At 40.5% G+C, this 26,488-nt stretch overlaps 3 protein-coding genes across 7 annotated transcripts in view; 1 reads left to right on the top strand and 2 right to left on the bottom strand.

Moving 5' to 3' along the window:
* LOC308552264 (protein POLR1D-like) overlaps positions 1-16,568 on the bottom strand; it is a 40,850-nt gene extending 24,282 nt beyond the window's left edge. The window contains exon 1 of the mRNA XM_081127413.1: positions 16,485-16,568. Within this exon, the coding sequence (XP_080983539.1) occupies positions 16,485-16,510 (26 nt within the window). The 5' untranslated portion in view covers positions 16,511-16,568. The remainder of the gene's footprint in view (positions 1-16,484) is intronic.
* LOC308552263 (DNA-directed RNA polymerases I and III subunit RPAC2) lies at positions 15,060-16,568 on the bottom strand. The gene is made up of 2 exons (XM_081127412.1): positions 16,485-16,568; positions 15,060-15,628 (listed from the first exon to the last, which is right to left on the bottom strand). Exons 1-2 carry the CDS (start codon positions 16,508-16,510, stop codon positions 15,253-15,255), a joined length of 402 nt encoding a protein of 133 aa, XP_080983538.1. The 5' UTR covers positions 16,511-16,568; the 3' UTR covers positions 15,060-15,252.
* A 1,258-nt stretch (positions 16,569-17,826) lies between these two features.
* Positions 17,827-26,488, top strand: part of LNX2 (ligand of numb-protein X 2) — a 69,214-nt gene continuing 60,552 nt past the window's right edge. For 3 of the 5 annotated variants that reach the window (XM_081129773.1, XM_081129777.1, XM_081129776.1), the window contains exon 1: positions 17,827-18,075. The gene's annotated coding sequence lies outside the window, so the exon portion shown is untranslated. Of the gene's footprint in view, positions 18,140-26,488 lie in introns of all 5 variants that reach the window. The other 2 variants (XM_081129775.1, XM_081129774.1) reach the window with 2 other exon arrangements.

The following is a 26,488-nucleotide window of genomic DNA, read 5'->3' on the forward strand; positions in this document are numbered from 1 at the left end:
ATGTTATGGAGAAAAGCATCTCTTTCTAAAAACAAATGTTGTGGAGGTGAAATGGGGATGGCAGAGAATAAACTTAGAAATAGTAAACTCTGAATAGAAAAGACCATGAATTGTACCAATACCAGCAACAGCATATCTGTTTGATAGGTCAATTGGTAAGTTTAAATTATATATATATAATATACGTGTGTATATATATGTGTATATATACATACACACACACACACACACCCTACTGAAATATTAGTTGGGAGAAATAAACCCAAAGAATATAAAGTAAAAATAATTATTGAGCTCTTTTACTCAGTGAAAACATTTTGTCATGTCCTTAAAAGAACAGATACTTTGAAGAATAAAACTGATGGAAAGAAAACTGGAAAAAAAAAAGGGGAGGGGAGTGGGTTTAAAGTCTAGGAAGATGGGTGTGGAAGGAAGCCAATATCAGAGCAGAGAAAAGCTAACATGGTGGCTGTTCAAACTTAATAAAGGACAGGAAAATATGACAGAAATGTAAAATAAAATTCCAACTCTCACCAAACAACCATGTAAAAAGGAAAAAAATACAACTATACAAAAGAAACATTACACTATAAAGCCTCCAAAGTTTGCCTCTATGGCTTTCTTTAATGAGGGTTGAAATTTGTCCTTTGATAAACACATCACATTCCAGGAAAACAACCTCATCAAAACCATGGTCTGTAAACCGCTCTCTTAATTCTAAAAGAGCTTTATTTCATACAAATGATCTGCAGTTCTCTGCAGACTGTCCTAAACAATGCTTCAGAGTTCTTGGGTATCAATCTCAAGAATGGCCTATTCAGCAGAAAGTGTGGTCAGCCCACTGAACCTATTTCCTTCAGTTGTGTCAAGGTTGCAGTAATCTGCTAAAAGACAAGCTGTCTACCCCTTGCACAATCTAAGTCTAAATCATCAAACGATTATAAAATATACTTAGAACAAAGAGCCAAGAAATGAAAAAGATGAAGATAGAAAGTTCCAGACTATGTAGGACTTCCTGATTCATGCTCCTTAAAAAATGTTTTCATTTTAGCCCTGGCAGGTGTGGCTTAGTTGGCTGAGCATCATCCCGTGCACTGCTGGTTCAAATCCTGGTTGGGACATTCCTGGGTGGGTGCGTACGAGGCAACCAATCGATGTTTCTCTCACAGATATTTCTCTCTCTCAGTCCTTCTCCCTTTCTCTCTCTCTCGAAAATCAGTAAAAACATATTTTTTTAAAAAAGTGTTTTCATTTAAACACACACATGGAAACTAGTCTCTTAAAGGTGCTACTTCAAGATAAATAATTGACCTGTCATCAACTGAATTAAGCAATTTTTAACCTATGAAGAAAACATATTGATACTTCTAATTTTTTGAAGTCCAGCAATACACAATGAGATGGGAAGGAAGAGAATGCATTCCATAGCCACCAGTACAGCTTCAATTCAAAGGCAGAGCCTGGCCTCAGGAGGCAAGAGATGATGGAGAGCCAGTGAAATAGAAAGTGCAGCCCACTCTGAGCAGGATGCAGCCCTCCTTCCCTGTGGAATGCCAGCACTGGGCCTCTCTGAACTGCTGTTTCCTGTCTTTCATACTCTAGATATCAGAGAGTACTTTGGCAGGGAGAGTTTCTGGAAAAATAGTACATCTACACACAGTATTTCCTACATCAGTAATTAAGAATAAGAATCTACTTAAAATCAATAAAAAATAATTTATTGAACCCAATAAGTAAATTCTTGACTCTATAAACATTCCAATGTCAAGCTGTTTTTCAAGTGCTAATTTGGTAACAATGAATTTAAGTAGTACAAGGCAATGTCAATCCTATCTTACAATTTCAAAAATCTTAGATAATAGGAAAACAAGTGTTTTGGAAAAAAAACACATACACGCAAACTCTATTTCTTTAATGTAGTAGGTAATGGAATTAAGCAGTTAAATATAAAAGCAAAAGTAACTTTGGGAGTAGTGTCCCTTTGGGGAAAATGTTTACAAAAGTTCAAAGTACTAAACTTAGATGGCTCACTGAACAAGTCAGCCCAAACTACACAACTGTGCAAATAAGGTTTTTCATTTATTTGTAAAGACCCCACAGATGCTTCCGTTATGCGCAGAAGTCAGAGCTCTGGTGCAATTCAAACACATTCTTACAGATACTAAATTCAGCAGCACAGGAGGGACCACTAGAAGGCTGCAGAGTAGGAAAGGAACCAGCACATGGGACTAACCACTACAGGAAAAAAGCCCAAAGAATGGAAAATTCCGTGAATGATTAATCCAACCTTTAAGTGTGTACCACACCATACAAACAATATATCAACTGCCAAAAAATAAAAAGAAACCACAGAGAGAAATACAACTGGTGATTTGGGCATCAGAAACTAGATACAAGACAGTGAAGAAACTCTGAAGTAAACTTTGCTATTCAGACTTTTTTCTTTAGGGAAAGAAAAACATCGACTTGTTCCACCAATTTACACATTCATTGCTTGCTTCTTTTGTATGGGCCCTGACCAGGGATCAAACCTGCCACTTTAGCATATCAGGAAGATGCTCTAACTAACTGAGCTACCTGGCCAGGGCCTACTGTTCAGACTTATAAATTACTTACAAGTGATGATATAACCAAGAAGGGAAATATGAAAGAATGCTCTGATGCAAATGTTTCATGATCATTGTTTCGTCACCCAACTACAAATAAGACACCCAACCTCAGTGTGGCACATGCTATAATTGGCTGTGGCACTTTCACTTTTAAAGGAAGAGCGAGATACGGACCAGGTTTTTGTGCCAGTCAGTCACCCAGATCCTTAAACTTAACTATGGTACAGGTGACTTTTCTTAGTTGCTTTAGGATTTAAAATGGAAAGCTTTGTTCCTGCTGTATCCCTGATTTCAAGTGAAATGGAACAGTTCTAGATCGTTTCAGCTGTGTAGGGATAAGCACACATTAAGCCCCAAATTTTATGATATTGGTTACTTAGATATGGAGTACGCTGGCTATTGAGAACAAAATTTTGGGTTGAGGAGGATGGTTGAGGCCATTATGAAATGGGAGAATCAGCATTTATACACTGTAAACATAAAAATAACACTTTGTTCTGCCTGCTGTTTGTAAAAGCTCTTTGGGAAGATCTTTTACAAAGACCAATTTTTTAATGTAAGATATCTACCTAGTATAAGTGTCCTAAGACATGTATGTAAACTTCTAAAACTAGTTTCTCTAATTAGAAAATACACAAGAATCTTTATCAAACTTAAAAATATAAAACTTGTGAGCACTAAAAACAATAACAAACCTTAACAATAACAAACCTTAAACTCCATCTTCTGTCCCTGTATCACTGCTATGCTTTACATTGCTGCACACTTTAGAACCATCTTGCTTACCACTGACATACAACCCATGCTTGCCACCGCAGCAGGATTGGCTAGAGCACTGCCAATGAAGAATTTAGATTGTGCTAAAAATGGAACAGGTACCCAACTGAGACTTCAGGAGAATTCTGAGAGACAGATCATGCTGATTACCCAAACAGCATAATTGGGCCTGCTCCCAAGGTCTTATACTTACAAAAAGGGCACTGTGTTAATATAAATGTTCAGGACCATACTTTCACAACTGATTTGAAATGACAAAGCCCTAAATTCACAATTCTGCCTCAGCATTTGCTTGATAGAAACTGGGCCATATACTAAACTTGTATAATAATTACTACAAGACCAAGTATTTGCATGATATAATTATCTCACTGACCCTCAGAAGAACCCTTGAAGTCATTATCCCACTTTTATTTGTTAGGCAACTAAGGCTTAGGAAGGCTGACTTGTTCAAGGTCAACCAGTAAGTGGTACACCTGATTCTAACTTGTCACTCCCTATCCAGAGTCCTTTCAACTAAGACAGGCCCTTATTTTAGTCTATTCATGAAGATATTTTCTACATTTTGAGGATGATCAAGTACAGCTTTGGTACAATATAGATTAAAACGTTAAAATGAATGTATTTAAAAATAATGCCAATAGAGTTCACTAGTATGAAAAATGATAATTTTTATGAACCAAGTATTGGTTCGTAACTCATTGACTCTTTTAATGGTTAAAAAGTAGCCCTATTTCCAACACGTTTCAACCTGAACTTAGGTGTAAACAAGGATTACTGGTCAACTGTTTGGTCTCTCAAACTGAACTCTTTGGAGCATACATCTGACAAACCTTTAGTATCTTCATATGTACCTGAGGGAGGTAACATAGGCACACCTTGGACATTAAAAGCTGAGCCTAAGGAGTTAGGCATTCTTGGGTTTGTATTTACTTTTAAGCTGTATAACCTTAAGTTGGTTACTTCTGCAAACCTCAATTTCCTTTTCTATAAATGGGAAAAACATTGTCTACCTTGAAGCAGGATTGAACTGGATTCTCCCATTTGGCAAGGTGAATCAGTCTTCTTACTTTACAGTCACAGCTACGTGTCTGTTAAGCTGTCTGCTTTTGGTTAAGAATAAGCCCAGTTGGCTTCCTCATGCCCTAGCTTGTTCTGAAGCACAGTGCTCTCAGGGTGGGGACCAACTTACTAGAACAAGAAAATAGAAAGGGAACTCTTAGCTTGCTTGCTACAAGTCTGGGCAGCAGGCAGTGCACACCTGTAGGCTGACACTTCTAAAGACAGATATTTTTGGCAGAACAGTTTCTAATCATAAGGACCTAGAATCCCCAATTTTTCCCATTCACTTAACGGCAAAATGCAATCTTTGCCATGCAAACAAATAAACAAAAGACAGAAAAAAACCCTCTAGAACCAAGTCTGGAAAGCTTACAGTACAAGGTCTGATGCAGAACATAATCCAACTAATTTACTTTGACAAAGAACATGATTGTACTCTTTATTCAGAGAATGAGATGATAATTGATGCTTATATCCCCAATTTTATATTAGTCACTTTGAATAAAAAACCCTGAAGTATTCCAAGCACCAGGATTTACATTTAAGTATGCAGGACAGAGAAGGCAAGCAAACCAGAGTCTGAAATAACTTTAGGTGAGGAATTTCAATGATGTGTGATCCTTAACTTGCAATCTGAGTTCCAATTAAAATTCATTCTGAGATCCCATATAACTTACCAAACATGGCAGTGAGAAATTAAGTTGTGGAAGGAATGTTCAGGAGGATCCAAGAGAAAATGTGGGAGCAACTAGAGCAATAAAGGTCTTTTGTTATGCTAATATGACTTTAGGAAAGCCCCTTGATAACCTAACTATGGGGACTGGTTGCCAGGGAACCAACAAGGTTATTGGAGGGTTGGAACATTCAGTCCCATCCCCTGACCTATGGGGAGGGGAAAAGGGCTGGGGATTGAATTCAGTCACCATGGTCAATGACTTAATCAATCATGCCTATGTAATGGAGCCTCCTTAAAAACCCCAAAGGATGAGGGTCTGAAAGCTTCCGGGTTGGTGAACATGGGGAAGATTCAGGGGGAGAGGGCATAAAAACTCCACACCTTGTCCCACATGCCTTGCTCCGTGTATCTCTTCATTTGGCTGTTCATCTGTACCCTTTATTATAAACTAATCAATCTAAGTAAATGTTTTTCTGAGTTCTGTGAGCTGCACTAGTAATTGAACCTCAAGAGGGATCGTGGGAACCTCCAATTTATAGCCAGTTTGTCAGAAGCACAGGGCCTCTGAAGGGTTGGGAATGCAGGTGGGGGTGGTATTTGGTCTGTAGGACTAAGCCTATAACCTGTGAGATCTGTGCTATCTTCAGGCAGACAGTGTCAGAATTAATTGCTTGGTGGTGGTAGAAAACATGCACTGGAGGCCTTCACCTTCTATCAGGCCATATAAAGACTAGGATTTCTGACAATTTTCTACCAAAGCAAGGGAAAGTACATTTTCAAAGGCAAAATAAAACCTAAGCAAGCATACATTAGTTCACCTTATTAGATTTTATTTTTTGAAATATTATTGACCTGTGAAGCCCCCAATTCTGAAACCATGCAGTAGGTAGAGCAGGTGCTCACAAAACCAACTGTGGGTACCTTAGGGGGCGGGGGGGAGATATACTCACAGCCAAATTTGGCTTTCCAGATCCAAAGTACTGCCTTCTTAGATGTATATACACAACATGCACAACTCTTCTTAGCTCAGGTGACCTCTGTGGACTCATGGACCACCTAGCACATCTGCTAGGTCTGCTGGGTCCCCACTGCACAGGCTACTCCTTTGGCACTCTATCTTTGCCAGCTCTGGTCATGACCATCTTTAGCCTAAAGAACTCCTAGTCAGTCTCCTCCCTGACAGTCCTAGCCTGTTATTTATATGTTGACAGAATATGGAGCTAACCAAAATTTGTGGTTTTTAACTCCAAAGCTTATAGAATAGTTATTTCAGCCATTCAAATTCAAATTCAGCTCTTAGGCTATTCAATGAAAAAATACGATTCATTTATTGATAAGTATTTTTTGAGCATCTACTATGGGTCAGGCACTGTTCCAGGAGTTGTAGATACTGCAAGATGAAGGTGTTGGGAGAGGGGTTACAATTTTAAACAAGGTGGAAGACTTAGAAAAAAATGACACATGTATTCACAGCTCTTTGGTCCAATCTGACTGTAAACTATGAAGGCAGAAACCAAATGAGATTCATCTTTGTATGCCCAGCACCTGGAACACAGCAGTACTTCAAGCAGCTGCTGAAATAAAATGTATATAATTCTACATTTTCCCAAAGCAATGCTACTCATAATAAATAGAATCAATTTATCAAACAGCTGGTCAGGAAATGAATGTATTATTTGGCATTGACAAAACAGCAAACCTTAGACTCAACTCCTTTGAATTCCACCTCATGATCCCCAAAACAATAACCCTACAACTTTTGCCCCACTGGAATTCTGTGGGGGCCAGATCCCAAGGATAATCAGTATCACCATTTCATATTGCTGCTGCTGTAAAACAAAAATGACCTTTTTTCAACTACAAGTGGGAGACATGCTACCTTTTTAGACTAAAAGGAGCAAGGGTAACAAATGTAGCATGGGATTAAGGTCGTAGGGATGGCGATATCAAAGGTTCTTGGGGATAGAGAGATGACATAAATGAAATAAATTCCAAAGTATAACTACCTTTATCGAGGCTCTATGATGCTTATCACCTCACCTTTCCTTCCCATGAAAGCCGCAGGAGAGGCATGCTTCCTTGCCTCACTCAAGATTTTTTTCTTCTCAAAGCTTGTTAACTGTGGTGGCTGAGTATGCAAGTGTTATCTGATGAGTGCACAAACTAATGTCATTACAAACCATCAGCCCTTCTCTGCAGTCCGTCTTCCCTGCTGTGGCAGTCATATCAACACTGATACTCAGTCATTCATGTATTCACTCATTCACTAAAAAATACTGATATCCTGCTCTGTGCCTGGTGGGGTTTTAAGTGCTAGGGATATACAGGCAAACAAGGACGAAACCCTTGCCCACAGGGAGCCATTTAAATGGAATCAGACAACAAACATATAATACATAATATAATGTCAGTTAATGGTGAGTACTATAAAGGAATGAAGCCAGGTCAGGGATAGAAAATGGTGGAGGTTTGTATGTAGGCACACATGCTATTTTGGAGAAGGCAATTGTGGTAGGCAGCCTCCAAGATGGTCCTAAGGATCCTTTCCTCCTGGTATTTGCACCCTTCTAAAATCCACCCCCAGTGTGAGCGGAAACTACTGACTGACTTCTGACTAACAGAATACAGCAGAAGTGATGGGATGTCTTCTGAGACTAGGATATAAAAAGACTGTGGCTTCCATCTTTAGCTCTCTCTCTCTTTCTAGATCACTTGACCTGGGGGAAGCCAAATGTTATGGCATGAGGCAGTTCCATGTGAATGAGCTTGGAAGTAAAATATCCCCCATTCGAGTCTTGAAACGATTGCAGTCCAGATGACACCTTGATTACAGCTTGTGAAAGACCCTGAGTCACAATCATCCAGCTAAGCTCCAACCAGATTCCTCACCCACAGAAACTATGAGAAATGTTTTGGTTTTTTTCAGCCACTAAGTTTTAGGACAATTCGTTATACAATAAATAGCTCATAAAGTGGTCAAGGATGGTCTGAGTAAATGGCCAAGGCTCTGAAATGGAACAAGCTAGGTATACATAAAAGAAGTGAGAAGGCCAGTATGGCAGCCAGTCACAGGTGATAATATGGACAGACAGAGATCAGTTGTCGCAAGCCAACCTTGAGGACTACCGTGGATAATGAGGCATAATCAGTACTAAGAAGGCTACTATTTCAAACACCACTAATTGGCTTAAACAATAACCAATATAACAACAATAGCAATAGCTAATATTTGAGCATTTAAATATACAGTATTAAGCATTGTGCTAAGTGCTTTATTTCACTTAGTCTGCACAATTACCCTATAAAGTAGATATTATTATTGTCCCAATTTTACAGATAAGGAAACTGAGGATCATAAAGGTTAAGTCACTCTTCCGCATTCACGAGTTAAGAATATGGAAGACAGGACCTTTGACTTCAGAGGCCTTACCCTTCACATCTACACAGTACTGTCTTGAAAGGCCCTTACAAAGAAAGCCTCTTTCACCCTTGAAAAAGAAAACAAACAAAACACAAACTGTTGTTTAAGCCAACTGGTTCAGTCTCTGTCTGATTACATGCTCCTGGCAGTTTGATTTTCTTTTTGAGCCTTCTTTTTTAATCCTCACTCAAGGGTATTTTTTTCCATTGCTTTTCAGAGAGTGGAAGGAAGAGAGAGGGAGACAAACATTGATGTAAGAGACACACATTGAGTGGTTGCCTCCCAAACACACCCTGACTGGGGCCTGGGACACAGCCTGCAACCGAGGTATGTGCCCTTGACTGGAATCGAACCTGAGACCCTCAGTCTGCAGGCCAATGCTCTAACCACTGAGCAAAACCAACTAGGGCTGGAGCCCTTTTAATAGCATTGGTTGAGGCATTATGTACAATTTTTCTGAGGTTTGACTCAGGCCAGCATGGTAAATTTAGAAGATCAAACAGGCAGCTTCTCCTTTTAACATATATTAAGTGCCTTGCATAACAAATATGGAATTTAGTGAGGATTAGTGTGATTATATCAAATATCAATATATTCCATTTTATGCGATTTTATGTTTAGCTGACCTAGCTTGAGTCCTGGCTTCCTACCAATATTCAGATATTTCGGCACCAAACCAGGTATCCATCTGCTATAGAACTTGCTTTTCCTTCCTGCTTAAACTTTGTCTTGTATCTTGGGAAAGATTATAAATATGTTCCATCAGAATCTTAATTTCTTTGCAAAAGAGAAGAAACGTAATCCATTTATCTCTGATTTTTATCTATATCCTATTAACAGGAATGCTATTTTAAACTATCTTTCTTAAAAGCAATGGCCCTGGCATACTGATAATGTGTCATCCTGGGGTTCACAAATTTATATTATGGTGTTGCTTGGGCTAGAGACAAAGAAATAACAGAGGTTACTAAAGTTTTTTGTTTTCAAGTTTTCACCTAGAAGAAAATGAGCAAAACCAGCTTGTTCGACACAATTAATGATATAATAACAACAACAGCTAACATTGACTGAGAGCACGCTATATGGGACAGATTAAATATCCTAAGCACTTCGAATATATTATCTAAACTAATAGTTATAGCATCCCTATATGGTATTATTGTTATCCCAATCTTACTGATGAAGAAACTGAGGCACAAAAAGATCAAACAGCTTGCCCAAGGACAGAAAGCTAAAAAGTCTAGAGCCAAGACCCAAGCAGTATGATTTCAATAGTACAACCTCTTAGCTCCTATGCTATACTGCCTCACAGTTATTTAGCCTGAAAAGATGTGCAGGATCCCAAGCCCACCAACTTCTGCTTCTAAGAAAGATATACTTTTCTCATAAATACAATAAACAAACAAATAAATAAAAATAAGCCCCATTTAAATAAACTCACCTCCCCTAATACATACATATATTAGCCAATCCAAAACTCCTACAATATCCTAGTGCCCCACACAGTAACTCAATATTCTTTTCTATAACTATTAGGTAAAAACATACACATTAAAAATGTGATATAGCCCGGCCGGCATGACTCTGTGGTTGAGCATCTACCTATGATCCAGGAGATCAAGGTTTAATTCTGGGTCAGGGCACATGCCAGGGTTGTGGGCTCGATTCCCAGGAGGCAGCCAATCAATGACTCTCTCACCATTGATGTTTCTATCTCTCTCTCCCTTCCTCCCTCTGAAATCAATAGACATATTTAAAAATAAATAAAAATGTGATATAAATGTAGGTACTAATAAAACCCACACATACACAATGCTGAAAGTTTATTCCTTTAAAAAGGTTCATACTTTTGCTTTTTCTATGGTAAATAATCTAAGTTCATCTTTTAGAAAACTCTGGGCATATTCTCCTTTGCCTTGGTCTGTTTCTTCTGTTCAAATGTCACCTCTTCAGAAAGCCTTCCTTAACTACTCAGTCTCTCAGTGCCTTCTCACCCCCATCATGCTTTTACTTCCCATTTACATCACTATATTAAATTACATTATATATTTATGCATTTCTATCACTGCCATTATAAAATAAACTGCATGTGGGCAACTTGTTCCTTGCTACATCCTTAAATGTGCCTGAATATAGTATGTGCTCAATAATATTTATGGAGTGAATAAGTGAATGAAATGTTCTTTGAGAGCAACTTGGTAAAGGCAGAGAGCTGAAAAGCCTGTGAGCTTACTGCCCTGACTGCCCCCCCCCCCCAATTTTCACATCTGTAGCCCTGGATTCACATCCTTGTCCAAGGTGTAAATTCTTCTGACATGGGTGAGGGAAGGGTCGTTGCACCCACCGGCTCCCATTAGCAAGAACAGGTTGGGAATGAGATGGTAAATCCTGCCACTCTGTTTTTGGTGAGATGGTGGTAGGAAAACAAAGGGGTCAAAGACATGGGTATGGGACCATTTTCAACACTTCTGTTACCTTTACCCCTCTACAGAATCTGCCTCCAAGTTATTTTAATTCTTTTATAGCTTTCTGGTATTCATCTTTTAACCTCCATTCCTACAACTCTGCCTCCTTATATTATACCTGGACTGTCACAAATGCCCCCTAACTCACTGCTATCTCCCAATGTTTCCGTCCATTATTCATTCTGTACAGGCATGGTGCGAAAAAACAAAACCTTTATAGCATTCCCCTAGCTCAAGAATCTTTAATGGCTCATTTACACTGGGGAAGAGTGAACTATTTATCCCAGAACAGTACTAATTTTACAAGTCTGCCTACTTCCATATTCCACAAGTAACTAGAAGGCTGGCTGAGTGCGTACTCATGAAACAATCATTGCTTCAATAGTGTCTCTCACTGATATCATTCTGTGTTCAGCTAACACTCACTGAACATTAGGGCACTTCATTGTAAATGCAGTTTGTTTTCTTTTTCATGTGTACAACTGTCTTCTCTCTAAAACCACATAATGGTTTTTAGAACAGACTCATTATATTCTCTTATCTCCACCATTTCTCAGTACTGTGCCACGACTATGTACATATTTGTTGTATAGAGATCCAATAATGTAGGTTTGGAAAAAATTTCATTATGGAAAAAAAATACAAAGGACACATTAACCAAACTGGGATAGTCTATAAAGTTTCAAATAGTAAACAAACAAACAAACAAAAAACAAAACAACAGTAAAAACCTGAACTCAAAAGGGTTAGATTTGGGGTCTTTGTAGGTATTTGAAAGCAGACTAGTGAACTTGGGTCAACTTCCTAGGAGCCCAGTTGGAGGGATATTACAAAGATTGTCTTTGACTCTAAAATTATGCTAATCAAAAATTATGACTTTTGTTTAGTGACCTGGAGACTAGCTACAATCTTTTTAAAATCCTACCCCAGGGATATTTTTTCCATTGATTTTTAGAGTAGAAGGGAGGGAAAGAGGGGGAGAGAGAGAAACATCAATGTGAGACCTTCTACAAGTGCCCCAACCTGGGTGGGGACCCAGGTAGGGAATGAACCTACAGCCCAGATACATGCCCTTGACCAGGAATTGAACCTGCAACCCTTCAATCTGCTAACAGCTGTGCCAAACCGGCCAGGGTGTAGCTACAGTCTTAATAACATGTTTAAGGGAAACAAAACAGTAGACCATAGGACTTGATATTTTTTCGTATTTCCTGAAATACAAGGCACTCTTTGGGTCAGAATGGTACCGAATGGAACTTTTATGTAGATACCTTTTTATCTCTAGAGATTTTGTAGGCACCTGTGTTATACCAATAATTAGAGCATTTAGATGTTACAGCTATATGCAATTTATAGTTTGTAAAGTGCTTTGAAAATGGGAAGTGCTAGGTAAGCACTCAAATTATTATATATTATAAGCCTTTGGTATGTAATCACTTAATAATTATCTCTAACTATCACCCTAGGAATGTCTTTGCCCCATGACTTTGATCTTTCCTCATCCCTGCTGCCACTTTAATTTAGTTCTCTGATGTCCTGCAGTATATTTTCTATACTGAAAAACCCAAACAAAGTCATTCTTCTGTACAACGAGTGTTAATGTCTAGTTGTCTTAGGCACTAAACTAATGCGGCCCACTGCCCAACAACTTCCCTGTTAAATACAGTCAACACTTTTCCTTCCTCATGTTCAACTCATTCAACATCATTCTCCCTGTGGAGAGCCTTGGCTTCCACAATTCTGCTTTCTACAGGCTTTCCCACTACCTCACTGGCTGCTCCTTTTTTACCCCAACTTGAAACACTAAGCATGCCCTGGGCTTGGGCCCACTTCTTCGACACATGAGAGCTTTTATGGATTTACATCACCTTTATGGCAAGAACTCACTAAGTGTATCTCTAGCATCATTAGATCTCTTTCACAGCTTCCAACTCACAAGTCTACTATCTACATGTTCAGAATGGAACTTTTGAGTTTAATCACCTTTTCTACCTCCCAACCTATTTTCCTTTTTAAGCTTCCCATTTCACTAATTTGGCCCCAAATCTAGGTAGAAGTCACCTTTCTGTTTCCTCACCTTCCACATCCAATTCCTGAGGTCTACGAATTCTGTACAAATTTGGTTCAAAAACATCTCTTAAATCCACCCTCTTTTCTCAATCACGAGCTTACTGCCCTTCCAGGCCACACCAAAGTTTCTGCTTCTACTCTGGCCTCTCTACAAATCCATTTCCCCACTTTGTAATCAAAGTATTCAGATGTCATTTCCATTGTACTTAAAACCCAACTACTTACCACCCCAGCTCTTCTTCCCATTGAACCCATAGGATAGGCCCTTGTCCTCCTTGCTTACCATGCTACAGATATATAAATCTTTTCCTAATACATTTAATTCCTCAAACCACCAGTTTTCAGCTTCAGGACCTTTACACATACTATTCCCCCAGAATGCATTTTTCTCTCCTTTTTGCACAGCTAGTTCCTTCTCTTTTGTAATTTCTGGAAGAGCTACCCTGACTTCCATATCTAAAGCAGATTCTCCTCTCATGTTTTCTTATTTTTCCCCTCACAAATATGTAAAAACTTTTCACTCCTTTTATAACGTATGCTCCATGAGAACAAGATCTGTGTCTCATCCACTAACATGTCTAACCTAGGGCCTGGTATATGCTAGGTGATCAATAAATACAGAAATACAGCCTAACCCACGTGGCCCAGCTGTTGAGCATTAGCCTACGATCCAGGAGATTGCGGTTCGATTCCCAGTCAGGGCACATGCCTAGGTTTCAGGCTTGATCCCCAGTTGGGGGGCATGCAGGAGCCGATCAATGACTCATCACTGATGTTTCTCTCTCTCTCTCCCTCTCCTTTCCTCTCTCTGAAATCAATATATATATATATATATATATAAAATATACAGAAATACATTTATCTAAAGAAGTTGACTACATGTAGGAAATACAGGTTCTGTGGCAGGCCAGTAGAAGAGGCCTGATATGAATGAGTAAAAGGCTACACACTGTAACTAGCTACATGGATTCATCTGGTGTTTACTGGTCCACTACCTATCAGGCATTGTGCTACAAGTTGGTGCAATGGTAGACAACATAAGCACTAACAATCACATAGTAAATCCAAGACCAGGAAACAGAGTATAATGAAAGCACAGATAAGTACACACACTAGGATGGGGACTCCTACATCAAATTCTTACTTATACTACAGTATGGCAGAAGTAAGAGTCCTCCGGGAAGAGGAAACAAAGCATGGAGCACTGGGGTGTGGGGTGCTCAGGTTCAAAGGTTGAGGCATTTAGGGTGAATTAAGAGTCAAGTTGGAGTAGGATAGATGTAAGAGACAAGGTTGGAGAGAGAAATAGGACAGCTCTTAGATGTGATTCACTGATAATCTTGTGGTTTGTTTTTTTTTTAATCCTTTTCTCCGAATTTTCTTTCTCCCTGTCCTTACTTTCTTTCAAATACTGCTTCTTTATGTAACCCTGGGCTACACTTAGATACCTACCTAAGGACTGAAAAGGTTATTGATCATCCCAGTAATCTCCCTCTCTAATAAAGTTAAACTCACTTGACCTACTTAGGTTATTTAGGTCAAATTAAAGCAGTAAAATGGTATCTATCCTATAAATACCACAAAGATGGAGCCTGATACTACCTAAAATTCTCATGTGAAACCAGAATTCTCAGTTCTTTCAAATTATTCCCCACCCTTGCCCAATCTACAGATCACAGCAAAGGACGAATTTTCTCTTGAATTACTAAAATACATGTATCAAGAGGCCAATTCCTCTCCCCTCCCCCCCAAAAAACCAATCAGAATCTATCTGGGGTCATGTTCTACTGCATATCTCCCTCTCACCCAATCACAGCCATGATTGCATGTTTTCTCTCATTTCCTCGATAGAAGTCCTTGTCTAGGCCCCTGCTTTTTTCATAGTTTCCTCACTTTCAATGTTGGCTCAATTCATAAAACAAAAACAAAAAACCCTAAAATAATCAACCTTGAGGGCCAAGGAACAGAAACCACTCAAATTGGTTTAAAGAGAGAATTTATTAGAAGAATACAAAGGTTCTTGCAGGGATTCCCACAGCTGTAATGGGTTAACAGAATCACACCTTTCTGAAGGACAGATCATGCTGTAATCACAAACTTCTAGTTCTGGGTTGTGCAAGATCACGAAGAGAGTATCCTAGAGGGTGTTCCTCCCTGTACGTGCACAAGGGACTAGAATGTGGATTCATTTCTGATTGCATTTTGGTCCTTATATTCCTTTATGCTGGCCTCAAACTTGTCAAGCACATGTTGGCAGACATTCATGAGCTCATTCAGGCCTCTCTGAAATGGCTCAACAGCTGGAAGAGCACCTCGAGTCTGAATACGTAAATTAATTTTACTCTCTGAAGGATGGGTTGTAGTGTAACCACAAAATTCCACTTCTGGGTTCTTCATGATCATGTAACGAAGAGAATTTCCTAGGGTATGGTCCTCCTCGTGCAAAACAAATGTCACACAGTGTCTATCTGTTCCAGCTGCCTGGACCATTTCCAGAGCTGTCTTCCTCTCGCCTTCAGCCATTGAGGTCTTCAATCCAGACATTTTTCTACACACATATTTTTTATAAAAATGAGATCATACTGAATATGGCTTTATAACTAGCTTTTTTTTTTTCATTTACTATATCACAATTGCAACACATTAATACTCTAATGCACTCCAATTACATAAAACTATTAGCATTAGCCCCTTATTTTCCTGCCTCCACATAGTCTATCAATAAATACCTAACTTATTGCCTCCAGTTTCTCCCTACTTCATTTGGCCACAGGGGAGTTTCCTTAAAACACAAACTAAATGTTTGCTAAAATATTCTCTTGATAGAATCACAAGAAAGGATAGAATAGGGTAGCCCTGATAAAGGATGAAAAGCGAGTTGGAAGGCGTAGAGAAACACAAACTATTGTAAAATTAAAGACTACAGATGATCAACGTGCAGGCCCAACTATGGCTTCCACTTGGAGGAGGTAAGAAAACTAGAATGGAAAGTCTAAGAGTCAATAAAGCAAGAGGGATAAAGAGAACTCAGCAAACAGAGGGACTTGGGCTACAGTTACAGGGGGCCTTAGGCCTGGTGTGTGATAATACACGTTAGCTGATTTGCTCTCGCTGTTCTAATTGGGGATAGGCAGTTTGGGGATTTCTCACAACTTCCTTCCTTGGTATCTAGTGTTCTGGGTCTCTATTCAAACACATCCCTGTCTTCTCTCTTTTCCCAGTCGGAGCCCTCTCCCGCCCAGGTGCCTATTTCTCTCTCTTCCCGTGCCTTCCCAGTCAGGCCGGGACGCGGAGGCTGAGGCCCCGGCCGGCCGCGGGCCCGTCTTCGGCCGCCGGCTCCGGTGTAGGGAGCGGCCCGTTCCTCCCGCCCGCTCCCTCCGCCCGCCCGCCTCCTCGGCCGTTACCTCTCCAGCTCCTGATCCTCTTCCATGGCGGGGGCGGCTTCCGGGATCCTCAGGTGGTGCTGGCGGACGGGATGCTCTGCCCCATACCACAAAACGTGCGAGAGAAGCAGGAAGGAAGGAACAACCGACGGAAGGAGCGGAAGACGGAAGGAGGGAGGTGGAGCCGCAGCGGCGCCACACGGCCTGTCCGCTGGGCGGGGCTTGTAGGCCCCGCCCACATACCCCGCCCCCGGCGCGAGGAGGGCAGTGGCTAGGCCCGAGCCGGCCCGCAGAGCTAGCGGGGACAGGTGGGGTCGGCTTCCCGCCCCACTCCCGAAGCCGAGAGCGCCCTGTAGGCGCTAGAGCTCAGCCCTTGGCACCTTACCCCAGGTGTAGGCGAAGGGGGCGGGGCCTACCTGCCTCCCCTAAATCACCTTACTTCTTAAGGCCCAAATCCGGCTTCTTTTTTACTTGCTGCTAGACCTACGGGGGACAGCGTTAACTCGCATACAGGACCCCAGCCCTTGGGGGGATTTCATGAGACGACAGGCTTAAACTATAGTTGATAAATACATCTTGATAAGTTTCACAATAGAATAGGATAAGTTTAAGACGGTATTTGTCTCAACGAAGATCTTTGCACATCTAAGCTGGGTCAAAGGAGAAGCGTTTGTCTCGATCTTTTGGGGGAAGGGTGAGAGTTTGGAAGAAAACTTTTCCTCCCATCTTTTCTCTCCTAGGATCTTTTCTATCCCTGGAGTACGTCCTCCCTGACTTTGGACTTCCTTTTTCCTTTACCCTTTCGGTTTCTTCAACCTCCTCACCTTTGTTCTCAGGTTCCCCCGCCTCCGCCTCGGCAACCTTGCAACGAGACTCCATCTCCGTCCCCTTCTTCCTGCGTATCTCTCCTCTCTCCGTCCCCTCAGGTATTCTTCGCTAATAGTCTTCCCTTCCCCGCTCTCCGGCTCCCCTCGCCCTCCTCCACCCGGCCAACCCCTGCTCCTACCACCCTACCCCAGCTGTCCTTTCGCCCAGCATATCTACATTTCTGCTTCCCTGTGCCACCTGTTCTCCCCCGATTCCCCTAGATATTCACTGCCTCCCCGCGTCGTTCCAAGCCTCTCGCGGCCGTCAGCGGGGAGAGCAGAGATACTTCTAGAGCTCGTCTTAAGCGAGGTAATCCAGAGAACCCTGGCCAGAGCCAGTGGGTGGAGGGTAGGCGGCGGGGGCGGAGCGGGCTCACTCTAACCCGGGTGTGACGGCCCAGGCTTGGCCCGCCCCCTGAGCCCTCGGATAGGCGAATCCACTCTCTGTTCCGCCCCCTCCCGCCCTGTCCTGCCACCGATTGGTCCAGGTGCGTGTCGGGTTGGGCGGCTGGGCCATGGCGCTTGCCCCCGGGAAGGCAGCAGGGGCGGTTGAGAAGTAAAGTCTTGGCCAGAGTTTGCTTCTTGCCAGGAAATCTGCGGCGGCGGCGGCAACTCCCGGCCGAGCCGAGGCCGCCCCGCTCCCGGCTCCCTCAGCGGGCCAAGGAGAGCGGAGCTGACTCTGGGCTGCGGCGCCGGGAGCCGGGAGCCGGGAGCCGCTGCGCGCCCCGGGCAGCCGCGCTTTCCCAGTGAGTAACTTTGTCTGGACCGTGTCGCTCCGCGCCCTCCCGCCGGTCCTGGCAGCCGCCTCAGGTGCGGGCGTCGGTGGGGTGTTGGGGCAGCGCTGCGCCCGGGAGGCGGCCGGAGCGGCGCCGCAGCGGTCCTCCGCGGCTCTCCTCGCTGGTCCCGGCTGCGGGCAACGTGGAGCAGTGTGGGGCTGGCCGCGCTTGTCCAGGGAGGAAGGGACCAGCTGCCCTGCTCCCAGTGCCCGCCGCCGGGCAGGCGCCTGGGAGAGGCGGGCGGCCCCCGGCTGTTACCATTTGGTGGTTCTGGCCGCGGGGTTGCTGATCTTTGCGTCGTTTGGTTTTTTAGGGAGCAGAGAGGTGGGAATGAGTTCCTGTTTCCTGCGTGTATGTTGTAATTGGAACTAGCTGCCTTACATCGGGTCTTGTCCCCCTGAAAAGGAATGGAAGGAGACCATACCCTCCATCCCAGCCTGTTGCCTGTAAATCTCACCTTACTCTTTAGGCTGGAGAAGGTGGTAGAGAGATTTAACATCTTCGACGCGGGGAGGAGGGGATTTCAAAATATGGAGCTTAATTTGGAAGCAGTTGCACACAAAGCACCGTTCAGGAAATACATTGCTCACTTTGGAAAGCTTTATGCCATGTTTTAGGCGAAGGACTTTTGACTTATGTGTAGTGTTTCTTTTGATATTTCAGTTTACATATAATGCTATGAATCAAGACATCTGTATCTGCCAGGAGCTACTGTCCATTCATGCATGGGCTGGGCTTAACTGTATAGATGTTTCTTTTTAAATCACGGAAACCAGAAACGAAGTTGAGTGAAAAGCAGTGATGAGCTCTGATGTATGGGAACTGTCTCCTGCACTTTGAGAATTTCCCATTCTTGCAGAGTAATACTTATTTGTAAATTGGCTTTCATTCCCAGGACAGATGCTGGTTTTTATTTTTTCTTGCATGTACTGTGACACAGCACTGATGAAGTAGGACCTCAGTAGTTCAATTTTATTTACTTTGATTGATTTGATTCCCATCTCCATGCCCTTTTCAAAAATGGACTTTGATCTAGTATCCTTTTGGCCTGTCAAAGCTTTGTTAAGCAATGAATAACAAAGTTTTGCCTTTTTAGTTTGTCCAAGTCACACATGTGAGTTTTCCCATAGGGCTAAAATGTAGGCCAAATCAGAACTGAAGCAGAATAACACTACTTTTAATTTGTTCCACTTGTGTGTTAACATTCCTAATTCTGTATCTTGTTCCTCTCCTTTCCTCATCAAGTTAAATATTTTTCATTATTAATTCAGCAAATGGTAGAGAGCCTACTGCATGCCAGGCTTGGATGGCAGGAGTCAGCTTTTGCCCTAAGTTGCTATACTCTCATTTGGAAGCTGATCCATACCTCTGTTCCACTGGCTGCCTGAAAGTAATTTGAGCAAAGTGCTGTGGGAACTCAAGAGAGGAAGCATTTCTGTCTGGAGTTTGTTAGGGAAGGCCTCACATAGTCAAAATCCCACTTCAGATTGGTGTGGGATTTTGCCAGGTACATTCTGAGCAGAGGGACTAACATGTAGGGTGTTGCATTATAAGATCTGCATATAGTTACTCTGGCTCAAGCACGCAGTGTCTGGGTAGTAGTCAGGGGATGGTGTATTACTCATTTCAGAGCACTTAGCCCTTTGTCTTGCCACAGTAGGCACTCAAATATTTATTGAACTGACTTGAACAGAAACATGAAGGATTTTGTCTGCCAAATTAAGAAAATTGGACTTTATTTTATCAGGAGAATGTCATGATGACATTTGCATTCCAGAAAGATATCTGCACTAATCTGGAGAATAGTAGGGTCCAGATAGGAGGTAGGGAGACAAAATAGGAGCTGTTACACTATAGGCCATAAGTGCTCAGGGCTTCTCGATTCACATTATCTAGGCTTGAATCTGGCTCAATCACTCACTCTGTAACCTCTTCCCCCCCCCCCCCCTTAGGTTCTTCATTTCATAGGGTTTGGGAGATGAGACTTGGAAAAACATGTATATTACTCAGAATAATGCTTGACACATGGTAAGGACTTGGCAAATTCCAGTTATTCTGTGTGAAGGCAGTGGAAGTACAAATGATGTGCCACTTAGGAGATATAATTGGTTAGATTAAGTAAGTGACTTGATATGATTAACGAGAGAGGGATGATTCCTCGGTATTTTGACTGGAGGCATTGGAGTGTACAGTACTGATTAAGCTTGCTGTGGAATCAGAACAGGGGTTAAATTCCATAACTTACCCTTAGAATTACCATTCTGACTGAGCTTTGGTTTCCTGACTTTCCAGAAATGATCGTAGTACCTGTCTAGTAGGATTTGAGGATCAAATGAAATTATGCATGTAATGCCCTTGGCAGAGTACCTAGCACATTACAAGTGCTCAATAAATATTAGTTGTTCCTTTAGTGATGACGACATTAATCAGCTAATGGAATGTTAGAAGGTATGAGAAGGAGTAGTTAAAAACAGTTGATGATAGAAATGGGGAAAGGAAGATAAATTAGTTTAGATAAATTAGTACCACTGAGGTACTAATGGATGGTTGAGATGTCTGTGATGAAGTTGTTGGATAGATGTGTCCGACAGAAGCTAGGAAAGAATGGAAAGAAAAAAAAAGTTCACCTACAGCCTTCATGGGTGTGGTAAGCTTTATGGAAGATTTGGGGAAAGGGGAGACAGAGAAGAGGTTTATGCTATATCAGTGCCAGGAGTGTTGATATTGAATATTAGGCATCTTTATCTTTAAAATGCATTTGGCCACCATCACAGGGGAACTCCAGGCTCATATAATTTGGTTGGTTCTGTGCCTTTCTCCCTTTCCCCTCTCTCTCCTTTCTGATTGCTCCCCCCAAAATGCAAATCTTTATTTTATTTTATTATGCAGAGACATTTAACTTTTCCCTGCTTCTGGGGTGAAAGTTCACTCCAGGCCCAACTTTCCATATCAAAATCCAACAAGGTTTTTAGAAGAATCAAAAGTCTCATTTTATAGGTTCCACTCTACTTAGGAAACTGTGTTGTTTGAAAAAAAAAGTGTGTATATATGTATGATGTATTTGTGCATCTAGATACAAATATATCTTACATGTACAACTACACATGTGTATATTAGTGTGATAGGGAGGAACAGACTTGTGTAGGAATTCTGCTTCCTACAGTGTTGAACTGACAATAGTTGTGTCATAACTTTGTCCTCTCTTGGGTATTAGCAACACTCCAGAGTGGAGTCTCTGACATCTTGATAAGAAAAGCTGAATCCCTTCCTCTCTCTGCAATCAGCTTTTTTTAAAAAAATTAAAAAGGTGGGGGCTGGGGGCAGAGAAAAGCTTAAAGAAAGGAGCAAAAGTGTTGTGGGCAGAGAGGGTTAAGCATACTTCACACCTTTATCTTTCCAGGCTTGAGATTTAGGACTGTTACTTCTGACAATCAGAATCCATCAATGGAAAAATTATGTAGTGGAAAAAGGATTTTTTTTTTCTCAGAATTAGACTGGTTAGGAGAAATGAAAAGTAGAAACTAATGCAGAAAATATGCAGTAGACAAGTAAAAGTATAACTATATACAATTATACTGTAGTTTATGTAGTATACATATGTGCTTATATGTATAAGTATACTGGAAACAGTGGTGTCCTTTTAAAAGCATACCACTTTCATATGTAAAACAAATGGAGTTTTAATATTTGTCTTTATTAAAATCGTAATCTTAGAGTTCTTTTAAATAACAAATTGCCCTAAAGTGTGTAATAGGGGCCGCTGTAAAAAAAATGTTTATAATCAAGTTATGAGGACCTGTATCTTATGTAAAACAAGATATACTTGGCTATAATAAAGCTTCCAAAGGCTCTATTCGCCATTACTTTGTTTTTAGATGAAAGTAAAGCAAGTCTAGGAAATATTGATACCCCTTCCACCCACCTCCCCCCAAATTGGGATTAGGCCACCAATCCAAAAAATTAATCCTTTATCAGAATTTTTAATACTGTTCAATTAAACTGCATAAATAATTATTGAACAAATCAATTGGAGCCCTTCACTTATATCTTACTTATTTTATTATTTTATTGTGACCATACCTCTTTTCTTCCACATTATTTTAATGTTTGGACTTTGACTTTCAATGTAATTATATTCATGGAATACCTAAATATTCATTATGTGATCAACTCTGGGCTGTGTGGAACACAAAATATTGTCTCTGCCCTTGTGGAACTTAGGAAAATCTTAAAGACATTCAGTCAAGGAGTTAAGCATTTGCAGTAGGGTGAGTAATACACTTGACTTTTAGTACCTTAGCTCCTCAACTCCAGTGATCTTCACTTCTCCTGTATTTTAACATTCCCCAAAATTTTCCACAATAGAAATCTTAAATTTATACATCCTGTTCTTTGATCACAGCTTCCTATCCTTCCAGCTCCCTAACACCCACACTTTGTATTATAGCACCCTTCCTCTTGACAGAGTCATCTTGCCAGTCCTTTATTCCAATCCATCTCCTGTTCCCTGTTGTATTAACGTTTATTGACCTTGAGGTCTTCCCTGTCCAGTTTGGAATCCTTTGTTAAGCACTTTCACTGGTACCTTTGCCTCTCTTGAACTTGTTTTTGTGCTATGCCTGCCAGGAAAATCCCTGATTAACTCTGCTTCTCCTCCTTCTCTCCCTGAGATTCTTTGGTAGGACCATTAAAAGGCCAGACCCTTGCCCTGGCTGGTGTGGCTCAGTTGGTTTAGTCCCATGCACTGAGAGGTCAACTGGTCAGGGCACATGCCCAGGTTTCAGCCTCTATCCCCAGTAGGGGGCTTACAGGAGACAGCTGATCAATGTTTATCTCTCATATCGATGTTTCTCTCTCTTCCCCACTCCCTTCCTCTCTCTCTAAAATCAATAAAAATGTATATATATATTTTTTAAAAAGGCCAGACCCTCAGTGTAGATAATTGTCTCTCAAACAACCATTCCCTCATTCTCCTCAGTCAACTAGTGCTCGGGCACTGAGCTAAGAATACTGGAGTATCCTCATAGAGCTTACAATCTAGAGGAGATAGACATGTATCAAATATTAGCACACATTATAGTTACAAAATATGGTAAGTGTTTTGAAGAAATAGTATGGGGCTGGGCTGTCCAGTACTAGTCACTAGCACATGTGGCTATTGAAATGTGGCTCATCCCAACTGAGATGTGCTGTAAGTGTAAAATACACACCAGATTTTATACCCCTAAAAGATAAAATACCTCAATAATTTTTATATATGAAGTGGTAATAATCTGGATATATTAGATTAAATATAATATCAAAAATCATTCAGTAGTTTTATTTTTTAAATATGATTTTTTTTTAAAAATATATCTTTATTGACTTCAGAGAGAGGAAAGGAGAGGGAGAGAGAGAGAAACATCAATGATGAGAGAGTCATTGATCAAGCCCGCAACCCGGGCATGTGCCCTGACCGGGAATCGAACCCTGATCTCCTGGATCCTAGGTCGACGCTCAACTGCTGAGCCATGCCCGGCTGAGCAAATATGATTTTTTAAATACTAGAACATTTTAAATTACACGTGGCTCACATTCTATTTCTGTTGACAGTGCTGGCATAGGGTATTATCTGGGGAGCAGGGTGTCACTGAAGCTTCCCTGAGGAAGTTGTCTTTGAACAGATATATCTGGCTGAGTAAGTATTGAACAGGTAAACCCTCCTCAGAGGAAGCAATCAGAGGTGGATGGCACTTTGAGGGAGAGTGAGAAGCTGGTCAGAGAGAGCTGGGAGAGAATGGCCAGAGATGAGGCCAGGGAGGTAGACAGAACCAGATCATATAGGCCTTTTGGGCCCTAATAAGGATTTTGTTCTTCATCACTCAGGGATTATTCCAAACTTCATCATTTACAGACCCCTTTATCCAACCCTACTTATTATATAGTCTGCAGATTTGGTCACTTCACGATGATCTGGTTTGATTTCTCAGATTTCTGTCCTTCCCCTCCTCAACTTATCTATGTCAGTCTCACATCTGTTAAAGTCTAGTTTTTCCATGTGCCCTTGATCTCATCCTTCAAAGTCTCTTTCAGGAGAGGCTTCATTAATTAACTCCCTTCTGTATTTAATTCCTTTCTCCCTGCTGGCTTTTTCACACCAATCTATAAATACCGTCTAATCTATTGACTCTGCGTTCCCCTTGAGTTACTGTTCTGAAGCATAACAAAATATTTTTAAATCTAATATTATATATTATTTAAAGTAGTTTATTCAAAATGTATTAACATGTAGTCAATATAAAATTATTAATAAGATTTGACTTTTTCATATTAAGTATTTGAAATCTGGTTGTATTTTATACAACATATCTCAGTGCAGATGCTAAATTTTCAGTGGTTAAAGTAAAAAGAATCTTATCAAAATAATTTAACAGAAAAATATTTTTCACTGTTTCAGGGTTTTTTTGTTGTGGTAAAAAACGTGTGACACAAATTTAACCATCTTAACTATTTTTAAGTGTGCAGTTCAGTAGTGTTAAGTATATTTCACATTGTTGTGCAGCAGATCTCCAGAACTTTTTCATCTTGCAAAACTGAAACTGTACCCATTAAACAACAGCTCTCCATTTTCCCTTCCCCTCAGCCCCTGGTAACCATCATTCTACTTTCTGTTTCTATGGAGTTGATTAATCTAGATATCTTATATAACTGAAATCATACAGTATTTGTCTTTTTATGTCTGGCTTATTTCACTTAGAATCATGGCCTCAAGGTTTATCCATGTTGTAGCATGTGACAGGATTTCTTTCCTTTGTAAGGCTCATTAATATTCCATTGTATTTATACATTGGAATATATATTTTGTTTATCCATTCATTCCTCGATGAACATTTGGCTTGCTTCCACCTCATGGCTATTGTGAAGAGTGCTGCTATGAACATAGCTGTGGAAATCTCTTTGGGAACCTGCTTTAAGTTATTTTCATTATATACTGAGAAGTGGGTTTGCTAGATCATGGTAGTTTTTTTTGTAATTTCTTGAGAAACCTCTATACTGTTGTCCATAATAGCCACACTATTTTACAATCTCACTAACAGTGCATACAGGTTCCAATTTCTCTACACTCTTACCAACATTTGTTATTTCCTGTTGTTTTCTTTATAGTAGTCATCTAACAGGTATGAGATATCTCATTGCAGTTTTGATTTGCATTTGTCTGATGATTAGTGATGCTGAGCATCGTCTCATTATGCTTGTGGGCCATTTGTATATCATCTTTGGAGAATGTCTCAGTTATTGGCCTATTTTGAAATTGGGTTATTTGGTTTTTGTTGTTGATTTATATGAGTTCTTTATATATTCTGGATATGAACCCCTTTTCAAATATATTATTTACAAGTGTTTTCTCCCATTCCGTAGGATGTCTTTGCACTTTGTTGATTGTGTCCTTTGATGTGAAGTTTTAAGTTTGATATAGTCCCATTTGTCTATTTTTGCTTTTGTTACCTGTGCTTTTGATGTCATATCTTTGCTAAATCCAATGTTATAAAGCTTTCTCTCTATCTTCTAGGAGTTTTGTAGTTTCAGATCTTACATTTAGGTCTTTAATCAATTTTGGGTCAGTTTTTTAACATGGTGTAAGGTAAGAGTACAAACAAAATATTTTGAACATACTTCTGAGACCTTGCAAGAGGGAAAGATCCAAAATAGATAGAACAGTTTTAATTTGGAGGGATTGAGGATAGTGATTAGGCTAGCACACAGTTATCAAATGGTGCTGAACTGTATATTCTAGTGTGAATTTCTCTGTCCTTTTTGTTTCTTATAGTTGTGAGACACCAATATGGAAGCAATCAATAGTCTAGGGCTAGCCAAAAATAAAAAATAATATGGGAAGAAGCCAGGTATTAGAGTGCATGTGATTGCATCCTCTGCCTCTGCTACTAAATATGTAATGCACGTGATCAGTAGTTGCCATGCATCCCTTTTAAGACTATTCTGTCAGGGCCATTTAATAAGATTTCAAAAGTATCCATAGCAATTAGAACTTATATGAAATATTTATTAACCTCATTAATTTCCCTTATTTTAGGCCTTGTGCTTTCATTATAGATGAGATATATTAATTAATGCCTCAGTAGACTATTTTCAGAGTTTGTTAAAAATAGATACAGGTTTTCTGGCCCTCTGACCTATTCTTTTTCCAGGTATATAGAGTACATTTGTCATCACATTTGAATTTTCTAACTTTGATGGTATATAATCAATAACATTGAGATACTTTTCAGGATTTATTCTAGTCTGTATTTTTTTATGGTAGCTATTTACAGAAAGGGCTAAAGGATTTTTTAATGAATCCATTTTGCAAGATACAGAAAGATGATAAAGTATGTATTCTTAAACA

The sequence above is a fragment of the Miniopterus schreibersii genome (assembly GCF_964146895.1).
Source record: "Miniopterus schreibersii genome assembly, chromosome: 2".
Taxonomy (NCBI): Eukaryota; Metazoa; Chordata; class Mammalia; order Chiroptera; family Miniopteridae; genus Miniopterus; species Miniopterus schreibersii.